Source organism: Mustelus asterias, chromosome 21 (assembly GCF_964213995.1).
Source record: "Mustelus asterias chromosome 21, sMusAst1.hap1.1, whole genome shotgun sequence".
NCBI lineage: Eukaryota > Metazoa > Chordata > Chondrichthyes > Carcharhiniformes > Triakidae > Mustelus > Mustelus asterias.
In genome coordinates this window covers 9,903,993-9,918,698 of record NC_135821.1, presented here as the reverse complement: position 1 = coordinate 9,918,698, position 14,706 = coordinate 9,903,993, and the positions used below count along the sequence as shown (strand labels likewise).

Below are 14,706 nucleotides of genomic sequence, written 5' to 3'. Positions count from 1 at the left end.
AGAGCTTCTCAGCTTCCCGCTCACTTGCTTGGTTCCTCACCTCAAAAGCGTTCAACAATTCAATTGATTCCGAGTCAGATTCACTCAGGTAATGCGGTCAACAGAAACAAACCACCAACTCAACGGGATGGAAGGTGGAGCTTGCTGGGGTAAACAGAACTCCCAGACTTGGAAGGCTGGGGGGGAGGGAATTCCCAATGCTTGAAGGGTTGAGGAGACAGAATTCCCAGAGCTGGAAGGCTGGGGGAGACAGAATTCCCAGAACTGGAAGGCGAGGGAAGACAGAATTCCAGAAGGCTGGGGGAGACAGCATTCCCAGAACTGGAAGGCTGGGGGAGACAGCATTCCCAGAACTGGGAGGCTGGGGGAGACAGAATTCCAGAAAGCTGGGGAAGACAGAATTTCCAGAGCTGGAAGTGAGGGAGACCCTGAACGCAAAGGCCTCACAGCGACAGCTCCACTGAGAAATGAGGGAGGTATCTAATGCCAAGTTTCCATTCTTGTTACCTGACAATTTAATTTGTTTTTTTTTAGGGTTGACAGTGTTTTGACTTACATAACTGACATCAGGGAGCACGACAGGCGACTGAGAGTACTCGAAAAACAGGTAAGATCCAACACGCAAACTCTGGCGGTAACGCGGGAGCGCGTATTCTCATCTGAAATCCCTCCTTTCACAAGACACAGAGAAAGGGCTGCCTGGTCCCTCCAGTTACTGAATTGCAAACACGCACCATCAGCCCTGAATATCATTTGGTTACAAGAGTCGTTACGTCTGGAGAAGTGTAGCCAGATCCCGATTAAACTAAGTTGGAAGTTCATTTATTGGTGTCACAAGTAAGGCCTACATTAACACTGCAATGAAGTTACTGTGAAAATCCCCCAGTTGCCACACTCCGGCGCCTGTTTGGGTTACACTGAGGGAGAATTTAGCATGGCCAATGCACCCTAACCAGCGCGTCTTTCGGACTGTGGGAGGAAACCGGGGCGCCCGGAGGAAACCCACGCAGACACGGCGATCATGGCTGATCTGTGGCCTAACTCCATGTACCTGCCCTAGGCCCACATCCCTTGATAGCCCCGCTCAATAAAAATGCATTTATCTCAGACTTAAACCTAACAATTGAACCATGAGAATGTGCAGACTCCGCACAGGCAGTGAGCTGATCCGGGAATCAAACCCCACATCGCTGGCATTGTGAGGCAGCAGTGCTAACCACTGTGCCACCCATGAAGCAGTTAGATATAGCACTTGAGGCGAAGGGGATGAAAGGATATGGAAAGAAGGCAAGATCAGGCTATTGAGTTGGATGATCGGCCATGATCATAATGAATGGCGGAGCAGGATAGAAGGGCCGAATGGCCTTCTCCTGTTCCTATTTTCTATGTTTCTCACAGGACATCATCTTCCAATTAGGCACATTACAGACCTCAGGATTCAACACTGAGTTCAACAACTTTAGACCACGACCATTCTCCTCTCTCTTAACCCTTTTTAATATATCCCAAACCTTCATTATCCCTCCCTCCCTCCCCTCTCCCCCTCTGAGCCATCTATCACTACCCTTAGGTGTTGCTACATCTTTGCTGCAATCTCTTCAAGTGCCCCCACTAATCAAGTGCCAAATCTCCCTGTTATGTGGGTGGCACCGTGGTTAGCACTGCTGCCTCCCAGTGCCACAGACCCGGGTTCGATTCCCGGCTTGGGTCACTGTCTATGTGGGAGTCTGCACGTTCTCCCCGCGTCTGCGTGGGTTTCCTTCGGTTTCCTCCCACAGCCCGAAAGACGTGCTGGTTAGGGTGCAGTGACCGTGCTAAATTCTCCCTCAGTGTAACCCGAACAGGCGCCAGAGTGTGTCAACGAGGGGATTTTCACAGTAACTTCATTGCAGTGTTAATGTAACCCCACTTGTGACACTAATAAATAAGTTTTTAACTATGAAGTCCAACATAACATTTGCCATTTTTACCGCCTGCTGCACCTGCATGCTGACCTTCAGTGACTTGGGTACGAGGACACCCAGGTCTCGTTGCACATTCCCCTCTCCTCATTTATGGCCATTCAGATAGTGAGTTTGTCTTGGGCTTCACTGGAACATTGCAACATGCCAAGGACAACGATCTGGAAGAAGGTGTAACTGGGGTGATCAGTAAGTTTGCAGACGACACAAAATTGGCAGGACTTGCAGATAGTGAGGAGCATTGTCAGAGGCTACAGAAGGATATAGATAGGCTGGAAATTTGGGCAAAGAAATGGCAGATGGAGTTCAATCCTGATAAATGCGAAGTGATGCATTTTGGTAGAAATAATGTAGGGGGGAGCTATACGATAAATGGCAGAACCATAAAGGGTGTAGATACGCAGAGGGACCTGGGTGTGCAAGCCCACAGATCCTTGAAGGTGACGTCACAGGTGGAGAAGGTAGTGAATAAGGCATATGGCATGCTTGCCTTTATAGGACGGGGCATAGAGTATAAAAGTTGGGGTCTGATGTTGCAGATGTATAGAACATTGGTTCGGCCGCATTTGGAATACTGCGTCCAGTTCTGGTCGCCACACTACCAGAAGGACGTGGAGGCTTTGGAGAGAGTGCAGAAGAGGTTTACCAGGATGTTGCCTGGTATGGAGGGGCTTAGTTATGAGGAGGGATTGGGTAAACTGGGGTTGTTCTCCCTGGAAAGACGGAGGATGAGGGGAGACTTAATAGAGGTGTATAAAATTATGAAAGGCATAGATAGGGTGAACGGTGGGAAGCTTTTCCCCTGGTCTGTGGTGACGTTCACGAGGGGTCATAGGTTCAAGGTGAAGGGGGGGAGGTTTAACACAGATATCAGAAGGACATATTTTACACAGAGGGTGGTGGGGGCCTGGAATGCGCTGCCAGGCAAGGTGGTGGAGGCGGACACACTGGGAACGTTTAAGACTTATCTAGACAGCCATATGAATGGAGTGGGAATGGAGGGATACAAAAGAATGGTCTAGTTTGGACCAGGGAGCGGCACGGGCTTGGAGGGCCGAAGGGCCTGTTCCTGTGCTGTATTGTTCTTTGTTCTTTGTTCTTTGACAGACATGTGGACATGGTAGATCATAGAAATCATAGAAATCATAGAAACCCTACAGTGCAGAAGGAGGCCATTCGGCCCATTGAGTCTGCACCGACCACAATCCCACCCAGGCCCTACCCCCACATATTTTACCCACTAATCCCACTAACCTACGCATCCCAGGACTCTAAGGGGCAATTTTTTTTAACCTGGCCAATCAACCTAACCCGCACATCTTTGGACTGAGTTGCTGAGATGCTGAGTTAAAATAACAGGAAAGTTGGGGTCATGTTTGTAGACTGAGTGAAGCTGTTCCACTAAACGGTCACCCAGTCTCCATTTAGTCTCTCCAGTGTAGTGGAGACCGCATTGGAAGCAGCGAATACATTGCTTTGATTTATTATTTATCTATTGGGATACAAAAAAAAACTACAAAAGGTCGTGAATGTAGCCCAGTCCATCAGGCAAACCAGCCTCCCATCCATTGACTCTGTCTACACTTCCCGCTGCCTCGGCAAAGCAGCCGGCATAATCAAGGACCCCACACACCCCGGACATTCTCTTTTCCACCTTCTTCCGCCGGGAAAAAGATACAAAAGTCTGAGGTCACGTACAAACCAACTCAAGAACAGCTTCTTCCCTGCTGCTGTCAGACTTTTGAATGGACCTACCTTGCATTAAGTTGATCTTTCTCTACACCCTAGCTATGACAGTAACACTACATTCTACACTCTTTCATTTCCTTCTCTATGAACGGTATGCTCTGTCTGTATAGCGCGCAAGAAACAATACTTTTCACTGTATGCTAATACATGTGACAATGATAAATCAAATCAAATACAGTATAAAGTATTGTTTCTTACGTGCTACACAGACAAAATACACCATTCATAGAGTACACGGGGGAGAAGGAAAGGAGAGGGTGCAGAATGTAGTGTTACAGTCATATCTAGGGTGTAGAGAAAGATCAACTTAATGCGAGGTAGGTTCATTCAAAAGCCTGATGGCAGCAGGGAAGAAGCTGTTCTTGAGTTGGTTGGTACATGACTTCAGACTTTTGTATCTTTTTCCCAATGGAAGAAGGTGGAAGGGAGTATATCCGGGGTGCGTGGAGTTATGTTGGCTGCTTTTCTGCAGTGGGAAGTCAGACGGAGTCAATGGATGGGAGGCTGGTTTGTGTGATGGACTGGGCTTCGTTCAAACAATCCTTTGTAGTTTCTTGTGGTCTTGGTCAGAGCAGGAGCCATACCAAGCTGTGATACATCCGGAAAGAATGCTTTCTATGGTGCATCTGTAAAGGTTGGTGAGAGTCGTAGCTGACATGCCAAATTTCCTTAGTCTTCTGAGAAAGTAGAGGCGTTGGTGGGCTTTCTTAACTATAGTGTCGGCCTGGGGGGACCAGGACAGGTTGTTAGTGATCTGGACACCTAAAAACTTGAAGCTCTCGACCCTTTCTACTTCATCCCCGTTGATGTAGACAGGGGCATGTTCTCCTTTACGCTTCCTGAAGTCGATGACAATCTCCTTTGTTTTGTCGACATTGAGGGAGAGATTATTGTTGCCGCGCCAGTTCACCAGATTCTCTATCTCATTCCTGGACTCTGTCTCGTTGTTGGTGATCTGGACACCTAGAAACCTGAAGCTCTCGACCATTTCCTCAAACCCTGCCCTCGGCTGGGATTCTCCAGTCCCGCTGCAGTGGATGGAGTTTTGGCTGAGTGCCAAATTCTCCATTCTCGCTGGCAATGGTAGGCTGGAGAGCTGGGGCGTGTGAGACCGGAGAATTCCGGCCAATATCCCCCCACCCGGCTCAGTGTCGCACTTTGTTTGATAATCGTCTTGCAATGTCTTACTGTGTTGAAGGTGCTATATCAATGCGGGTTATTGTTGTAGGTGGATTATTGCACTGAAGCCTTAAAGTGGTTGGCGGACTCCTTACTGCAAAGTGACCTCATCAAGAACAGCAGAGCTCCGCCCACATTTACAGGTACCGTAAATATCGTAAGAAACACCCACTGTGCAAATGGGACTGACAGGATTTTGTGGTTTAGAATAGAATAGAATAGAAACCCTACAGTACAGAAAGAGGCCATTCGGCCCATCGAGTCTGCACCGACCACAATCCCACCCAGGCCCTACCCCCATATCCCTACATATTTACCCACTAATCCCTCTAACCTATGCATCTCAGGACACTAAGGGCAATTTTTAGCATGGCCAATCAACCTAACCCGCACATATTTGGACTGTGGGAGGAAACCGGAGCACCCGGAGGAAACCCACGCAGACACGGGGAGAATGTGCAAACTCCACACAGACAGTGACCCAAGACGGGAATCGAACCCAGGTCCCTGGAGCTGTGAAGCAGCAGTGCTAAGCACTGTGCTACCGTTTATGTCTGCTGTGAGTGTCACCCTGTGTCCAGGAATGAAAGTTCCATCACCCTCTCACTGCTATGAGCAAATATCCGAAAGAAAGACAGAAAAAGGGAGTTTTGTGCAATTTTTATTTGCATGCAGTTTTTAGCTAAAATAAAATTGGCTATGTGGAACAATAAAGATTAATCCAATTGGATCGCCAAGGGTTTACCCCCTTTTCTGATTGGTCCTGGGAAGGCAGTCACACCTGGAGGATGGGCCAATGGCGCGATGTGGCAGGGGGAGGGGCAAGTCACAGAGGCCATGTGACAAAGTCTCCAGGAATATCCCTCGTCCGAGTGCGGGTGTAATCAAAGAACAAAGAACAGTACAGCACAGGAACAGGCCCTTCGGCCCATCAATTTTGTGAACTTCTATCAGGTCGCCCCTCAGCCTCCGACGTTCAAGTGAAAACAAATCAAGTTTGTCCCAATCTTTCCTCGTGGCTAATACCCTCCAAACCAGGCAACATCCTGGTAAACCTTTCCTGTGTCTCTCCAAAGCCTCCACATCCTTTTGGTAGTGTGGCGACCAGAACAGTATGCAATGTTCCAAATGTGGCCTTACTAAAGTGTTGGTATGGCTGGCATGTTACGAGCCAGCAGAGATACTTTCCCCTTGCCACTGGCCACAGATGGGGTTGCCTCCATCTCTCAATGCTGGTGAGACACCCTGCTGCCATGGAACAGCCTGCGGTTCACCCACGGGAAGCAGAGGAGGCCATTCAGCCCCTCAAGTCTGTTCCATCAGCCTGGCCCACATTTTATGTATCTTTACAACTCCATTTTTGGAATAGGCACTAGTGGCAATAGTGGTTAGCACTGCTGCCTCACAGCGCCAGGGACCTGGGTACGATTCCCGGCTTGGGTCACTGTCTGTGTGGAGTTTGCACCTTCTCCCCGTGTCTATATGGGTTTCCTCTGGGTGGTCCGGTTTCCTCCCACACTTCAAAGATGTGCAGGTTAGGTGGATTGGCCATGCTAAATTGCCCCTTAGTGTCCAAAGACGTGCTGGTTAGGTGCATTGGCCGTCCTAAATTCTCCCTCAGTGTACCCGGACAGGCGCCGGAGTGTGGCGACTAGGGGATTTTCACAGTAACTTCATTGCGGTGTTAATGTAAACTGACTTATGACAATAATAAATAAACATTGAAACTTTGATTTTTAAAAATTCATCAGTGTCACAAGTAGGCTTGCAATGAAGTTACTGTTACTAGTTGCCACATTCCTGCGCCTGTTTGGGTACACTGAGGGAAAATTTAGCATGGCCAATGCACCTAACCAGCACATCTTTCAGATTGTGGGAGGAAACCGGTGCACCCGGAGGAAACCCACGCAGACATGGGGAGAACGTGCAGACTCCACACAGACAGTGACCCAAGCCGGGAATCGAACCCAGGTCCCTGGCGCTGTGAGGCAACAGTGCTAACCATTATGCCACCGTGCCGACCCATCTGCCCACATTGGTTTTCTGTTACCTTAATACCCACAACAAAAACACCAAACTCAGTTGATGATTCTTTTGAATCATTCTGTGAATGATTAATGACTTTTTTTATATCTAGGTCCCTCATCTACAAAGGACAGTAAGCCATAACTATTCGATAATGAAAACTGCCTCACCAAAGGTTGACCACAAAGTTGTGGCAGGATCCTCAACTTTACCCTCTCCGATCATGCACAACGCGCCAAGGCTGAGTTCGAATACGCACGGGACTGCGTTTGGAATTCCAATATGATCCTTTCCTTCCTCAAGTTGGAAGCTCAAGATCACATCGATTGCAAAGATTACCGTCCTGTAGGCGCACAGGGCTGGTGCAGGAACTGGAACTACAGTTCGGGATGCTCAAGTGAGCTAGCACAGAGACAATGGGCTGAATGGCTTCTTCCTGCATCATAAACTGCATCCTTCAACTCTGCAAAGTCCTGATGTTTGCATGTGAACCAAGTCGAATGATTAATATTTAAATTCCTGACAATTTAATCCTGAGATTCAAAGTCAACGTTCAAAGTTTATTTATTAGTCACAAGTAAGGCTTACATTAACACTGCAATGAAGTTACTGTGAAATTCCCCTAGTTGCCACAGTCTGGCGCCTGTTCGGGTCAATGCACCCTAACCAGCACATCTTTCAGACTGTGGGAGGAAACTGGAGCACCCGGAGGAAACCCACGCAGACACGGGGAGAACGTGCAAACTCCACACAGACAGTGACCCAAGCCGGGAATTGAACCCGGGTCCCTGGCACTGTGAGGCAGCAGTGCTAACCACTGTGCCACCGTGCAGCCCCATTGGTGGCAGGGTCATGAAATTTCCAGTTTCCCTGGGACATCTCAGTTTATCTGCTTATTCTATGGCCCTTCCAGTCATGCAGATGCAACCCCGCACCCCAGCGCACCCCCCTCCCCCCCACAGCATGCTCCCCAACAGCAGAGGATGCAGGGCACGAAAATCCCGTAGTCAATGGCAGGACAGTAAGATCCCGCTATCAGCCAATGATGGAGGAATGGGGGGCATGGTGGGATGGGAGGAGATTGGGGTGGAGAATCTCACCCTTTGATGCTCGGTGGCACAGTGGTTAGCACTGCTGCCTCACAGCGCCAGGGACCTGGGTTCGATTCCCGGCTTGCGTCACTGCCTGGGCGGAATCTGCACATTCTCCCCGTGTCTGCGTGGGTTTCCTCCGGGTGCTCCGGTTTCCTCCCACAGTCCGAAAGATGTGCTGATTAGGTGCATTGGCCATGCTAAATTCTCCCTCAGTGTACCCGAACAGGCGCTGGAGTAGGGGATTTTCACTGTAACTTCATTGCAGTGTCAATGTAAGCCTACTTGTGACACTAATAAATCAATGAATTAATACCCTTTATGTGAGGGGGTGGTGGGGGGGGGGGATGGGGGGGGGGGCGTTGATTTGTTAAAGATCAGATAAGATTCAAATTGTGCTTTTGAAAGGGAAATGCCAGATACTCAGGGAAAATGACAACTTTGTCTGAGCCCGCAATGACAGTCCACAAGTCTCCTAAACCCAGAAAAGTATTATCATTATCGAGTTCTAAACACTTACATTGGATTCTGTCCCTTTGTATCCGAGATAAAAAGCATTGGCGATCAGAGATAGTTTATTCACATTTCCACTTTGTTACAAATGATTTTATTGCCCTCAAGAGAAGGGTAGAGGAAGCCATTTTGAGATCAGGTTACAGGCCTCCCTAGAAATCCAGAAATATTACAGACAGAGTGGAAGTTGCAGTTTAGTCTTGGGGGATCTTCAACTCACATGGCGATCCCAAAGTTAGTCAGGCCTTAGCACCTTAGGCAGAGAAAATGCTGGCTCTGCCATTCACCGCACATGAGGTGGAGATGCTGGCGTTGGACTGAGGTGGGCACAGTAAGAAGTCTCACAACACCAGGCTAAAGTCCAACAGGTTTATTTGGAATCAAGAGCTTTTGGAGCGCTGCTCCTTCCTCAGGTGAGTGGATTCCTTACCTGACGAAAGAGCAACGCTCCGAAAGCTCATGATTCCAAATAAACCTGTTGGACTTTAACCTGGTGTTTTGAGACTTCTTACTGTATTCACCACACAGAATGTGGGTGGGAGCTCGCGCCCAGCTTGTCTAGCAGGCTCGTGAGGAGTTACAACAAAGGCTGGAAGATTTGCCTAGCTGAAGCCGGAGGGAGACTTCCCCAGAGAAGTCTGACTGTGGAAGATACGACTGGGAAAGGTAAAAGGTAGAAGTAAATCCTTGGGAACTGTGAAATACTTTGGATTGATTCCAGGAGAGCAGATGTCCAGTTAAGAGACCGACTAACATGACAGAATTGGGGTTTATGGTTGTCACAAAAATACGGTAAACTGTTTGATAGTTTAAAGTGTAAGTTGCCTCTGAAAAGGAAATGTTTAATTAATAGTATCCCCGCTTTAGTCATTGAAACAGTAAATGCTCTTTTCTAACATAATATCGTGATGTGTTATCCTTTCATCTGAGAACTGGACCAAACGTAGAACCATAGAATCACTACGGTGTAGAAAGAGGCCATTGGGCCCATCGTGTCTGCACTGTCTCTCAGAAAGAGCACGCCACCCAAGCCCTCCACCCCCCCGCGCCATTCATTTACTAATATTACACTGACATTATAGTCATAAACCAACATTACACTGACATTACAGTCATAAACTAACATTACACTGACATTACAGTCATTATCAACATTACACTGACATTACAGTCATAATTGTTACACTAACATTACAGTCATAAACATGAACATTACACTAACATTACAATCATAAACTAACATTACACTAATATTACAGTCATGAACATTAATATTACAGCATAAACTAACATTACAGTCACAAACATTAACATTACACTGACATTACAGTCACAAACATGAACATTACACTGACATTACAATCATAAACTACAATTATGATTGTCCAGTGAGTGTGGGGTGGATCAATATTAGCAAAGTAAGATGTGAATGGATTATTCAGACACTTTCCCCTCTGGGGCATGGTCTCCCAGACTGTCCTTGACCCTGTTGAACCAGCCGATTGTAGGCGCTGTCACAATGTCAGACGTTGATGAATTCCATAGCTTGCCCCGAATTCCATGCGCTGACTGGAAGCAAACTCCAGTCCATTATCCATAGGGACAAGTGTCTGGCATATCCCATTCTGGAAAAACTCTAGTCCGGAATGTCAGTGAGTGAAGTGGTGGAGATGGAATGTGTTGTAACGAGTTCCAGCCATTTGCCACGGAGATGATGAGCAAGAATTCCCAATGGGCCAATTGCATTTCGTCACAAGTATGACGTGGAATTGTTGCCATGGTTTTATTGGCCATGGGATCAGTTGGAGAGCTACGGGACTCAGTTTAACAGATTCTTCACTGAGTCTCCCAATTACTCAGTCTCAAATAAACCTGGGAATGAAAGACCTGATGTGTGAGGAGTGTTTGAGGACTCTGGGTCTGTCCCAGATGCAGTTTAGAAGGACGAGGGGGATCTCATTGAAACTTACAATTGCTGTTTTAAAGTTTATTCATGTCACAAGTCGGCTTACATTAACACTGCAATGAAGTTACTGTGAAAATCCCCTAGTCGCCACACTCCGGCGCCTGTTCGGGTACACTGAGGGAGAATTTAGCACGGCCAATGCACCTAACCTGCACACCTTTCGGACTGTGGGAGGAAACTGGAGCACCCGGAGGAAACCCATGCAGACACGGGGAGAACGTGCAGACTCCGCACAGGGAGTGACCCAAGCCAGGAATTGAACCCACGTCCCTGGCGCAGTGCGGCAGCAGTGCCAACCACTCTGCCACCGTGCCGCCCTACTGAAAGGCCTGGATAGAGTGGATGTGGACAGGATAGTTCCACCATGGTGGCACAGTGGTTAGCGCTGCTGCCTCACAGCACCCGGGACCTAGGTTCGATTCCTGGCTTGGGTGACTGTCTGTGCGGAGTTTGCATGTTCTCCCCGTGTCTGCGTGGGTTTCCTCCAGGTGCTCTGGTTTCCTCCAAAGGCATGCTGGTTAGGCGGATTGGCCATGATAATTTGCCCCTTAGTGTCCAAAGATGTGCAGGTTAGGTGCATTGGCCAGGCTAAATTTCTCCTTAGTGTCCAAAGAATTGCAGGTTAGGTGGATTGGCCATGCTAAATTGTCCCTTAGTGTCCAAAGAATTGCAGGTTAGGTGCATTGGCCATGCTAAATTGTCCCTTAGTGATCAGCAGGATAAATACGTGGAGTTATGGGGATAGGGCCTGGATGGGATTATTGTCAGCGCAGCCTCGATAGGCCAAATGGCCTCCTTCTGCACTGTAGGGATTCAATGATTCTAAGCTCACTCTCCACAGTGTTTTGCAAGCACTGACTATTGCTAGCCACATCATCAAGAGCTACGGATGGTCAAATCATCCAGATCTGCATTAACTGCAGAGTCTGGCATCGCACAGGTTTTCACAGCTCAGTAGCTGAAGCCACGCTATCGCAGACGGGTATAGCGATAGCAAAACAACGAGCAGCACCGAAGGCCATGTGATCGCGGTGATGACACCAACATCCACAGGGAGTGACACTAAAAGGGCCACAATCGTGTCTGCGCATTGCTTTAACTGACCTGGTGTCTTCCCACGTGTGAGATGCCGTACCTCACTCTCAGGAAGAGAGACTCCTCCGCGGGTCAAGCGATGGAGTCCTCCTCTTTGACAACCTGCACACCTTTGTGAAGCGATTCCACTTCAAGTCACACTCTTCCCCCTCGGGCTGGGCAGGGTGTAGTGCACCGAGGGGAGTGGCACAGCGGGTTAGCACTGCTGCCTCACAGCGCCAGGGATCCGGGTTCGATTCCTGGCTTGGGTCAGTGTCTGTGCGGAGTCTGCATGTTCTCCCCGTGTCTGCGTGGGTTTCCTCCGGGTGCTCCGGTTTCCTCCCACAGTCTGAAAGACATGCGGGTTAGATGCATTGACCCGAACAGGCGCCGGAGTGTGGCCACTAGGGGAATTTCACAGTCACTAACATTACACTGACATTACAATCATAAACTACATTTATGATTGTCCAGTGAGTGTGGGGTGGATCAATATTAGCAAAGTAAGATATGAATGGATTATTCAGACACTTTCCCCTCTGGGGCATGGTCTCCCAGACTGTCCTTGACCCTGTTGAACCAGCCGATTGTAGGCGCTGTCACAATGTCAGACGTTGATGAATTCCATAGCTTGCCCCGAATTCCATGCGCTGACTGGAAGCAAACTCCAGTCCATTATCCTGAGGGACAAGTGTCTGGCATATCCCATTCTGGAAAAACCCTAGTCCGGAATGTCAGTGAGTGAAGTGGTGGAGATGGAATGTGTTGTAACGAGTTCCAGTCATTTGCCACGGAGATGATGAGCAAGAATTCCCAATGGGCCAATTGCATTTCGTCACAAGTATGACGTGGAATTGTTGCCATGGTTTTATTGGCCATGGGATCAGTTGGAGAGCTACGGGACTCAGTTTAACAGATTCTTCACTGAGTCTCCCAATTACTCAGTCTCAAGTAAACCTGGGAATGAAAGACCCTGATGTGTGAGGAGTGTTTGAGGACTCTGGGTCTGTCCCAGATGCAGTTTAGAAGGACGAGGGGGGATCTCATTGAAACTTACAAATGCTGTTTTAAAATTTATTCGTGTCACAAGTGAGGCTTACATTAACACTGCAATGAAGTTACTGTCAAAATCCCCGAGTCGCCACACTCTGGCGCCTGTTCGGGCCAATGTACCTAACCAGCACGTCTTTCGTACTGTGGGAGGAAACTGGAGCATCCGGAGGAAACCCACACAGACATGGAGAGAACGTGCAGACTCCACACAGACAGTGACCCAAGCCGGGAATCGAACCCGGGTCCCTGGCGCTGAGTGGCAGCAGCTCTAACCACTCTGCCACCGTGCCGCCCTACTGAAAGGCCTGGATAGAGTGGTTGTGGACAAGATAGTTCCATCGTGGTGGTGCGCTGGCGCAGTGGGTTAGCACTGCTGCCTCACAGCGCCAGGGACCCGGGTTCGATTCCCGGTTTGGATCACTGTCTGTGCGGAGTCTGCACGTTCTCTCCGTGTCCGCATGGGTTTCTCCGGGCGCTCCGGTTTCCTCCCACAGTCTGAAAGAAGTGCTGGTTAGGCGCATTGGCCGTGCTAAATTCTCCCTCAGTGTACCCGAACAGGCGCCGGAGTGTGGCAACTAAGGGATTTTCACAGTAACTTCATTGCAGTGTTAATGTAAGCCTTACTAATGACTAATAAATAAACTTTAAAATTATTTGATCGTCACTTTTTCTTTTTGGCCCAAAACATTTTGCGAGAGTATTTACCACTGTATCGAATGTACATGTGTCATTCATGGGATGTTCCCATACTCACTTACCTTCTGCTTCAGGGCAATGTATGAGTATCACCTTCTAGTGGGTTGCTGCTTCTTCTGGACTATCCGTCCCCTAGCGCATGAGGAAGTGTTGATTGTCACGACATGGAGGCTGAGAAGCCACTCCGAATCCCCCAAAGAGGAATCCCTCGCTTTGTAATCTGTTAAAAGTTTTTGAGACGGTGTTAACTGTTTTTCCTTAATGTTTAGAGGTTCATGAACAGAAATACCTGACACTCGTTTAAGTGGACAATTAACAAGATATTTATTTAACCAACCGGGAACTTTAACTAAACGAGTAACATATCCATTCAAGCAAGGTTCTACTGGAATGCTGTTCAAATAAATACAAGGTCCATTCATTTCCAACAAAATCATAATAACACAGTGGCACAGTGGTTAGCACTGCTGCTTCACAGCACCAGGGACCCAGGTTCGATTCCTGGCTTGGGCCACTGTCTGTGCGGAGTCTGCACGTTCTCCCCGTGTCTGCGTGGGTTTCCTCCGGGTGCTCTGGTTTCCTCCCACATTCCAAAGATGTTAGGGTGCATTGGCCATGCTAAATTGCCCCTTAATGCCCAAGGATGTGCTGGTTAGGTGGATTGGCCATGCTAAATTCTCCCTCTGTGTACCCGAACAGGCGCCAGAGTGTGGGCGACTATGGGATTTTCACAGTAATTTCATTAGAATGTGAATGTAAGCCTGCTTGTGACTAATAAATGAACTTAAAAAAACCCAGAAAAAGTAAAGTTTATTTATTAGTGTCACAAGTAGGCTTACATCCCTCATGTTTGCAGCTTTTTGCTTTCAGTTTAGTTCTGCCTCTACTGCTACTCCCACAGGCTATTCAGTTTTTAAGTTTAAGTTTATTTATCAGTGTCACAAGTACATTAACACTGCAATGAAGTTACTGTGAAAATCCCCAAGTCGCCACACTCCGGCGCCTGTTCGGGTACACTGAGGGAGAATTTAGCACGGCCAATGCACCCTAACCAGCACATCTTTCGGACTGTGGGAGGAAACCAGAGCACCCGGAGGAAACCCACGCAAACACGCAAGGGAGGGGCAGACTCCGCACAGAATATTAACACATGCAGAATATTAACACACACACATCCATAACATTTTTTTATTCATTCGTAGGACATGGGCATCGCTGGCTGGGCCAGGATTTATTGCACATCCCTAGTTGCCCTTGGAGGGCAGTTGAGAGTCAACCACATTGCTGTGGCTCTGGGGTCACATGTAGGCCAGACCGGGTAAGGACGGCAGATTTCCTTCCCGAAAGGACATTAATGAACCAGATGGGTTTTTCCGACAATCGACAATGGTTTCATGGT

General features: G+C 48.2%; 2 protein-coding genes across 2 annotated transcripts in view; one reads left to right on the top strand and one right to left on the bottom strand.

The window, feature by feature from the left end:
- The window catches only part of LOC144509091 (transient receptor potential cation channel subfamily M member 5-like), a 62,711-nt gene extending 53,305 nt beyond the window's left edge, over positions 1 to 9,406 (top strand). The window contains exons 17-19 of the mRNA XM_078237427.1: positions 535 to 607; positions 4,939 to 5,032; positions 7,027 to 9,406. Of these exons, the coding sequence (XP_078093553.1) occupies positions 535 to 607; positions 4,939 to 5,032; positions 7,027 to 7,058 (199 nt within the window). The 3' untranslated portion in view covers positions 7,059 to 9,406. The remainder of the gene's footprint in view (positions 1 to 534; positions 608 to 4,938; positions 5,033 to 7,026) is intronic.
- The window catches only part of LOC144509098 (carnitine O-palmitoyltransferase 1, liver isoform-like), a 304,253-nt gene that overhangs the window by 66,521 nt on the left and 223,026 nt on the right, over positions 1 to 14,706 (bottom strand). The gene's annotated exons all lie outside the window — the stretch shown is intronic.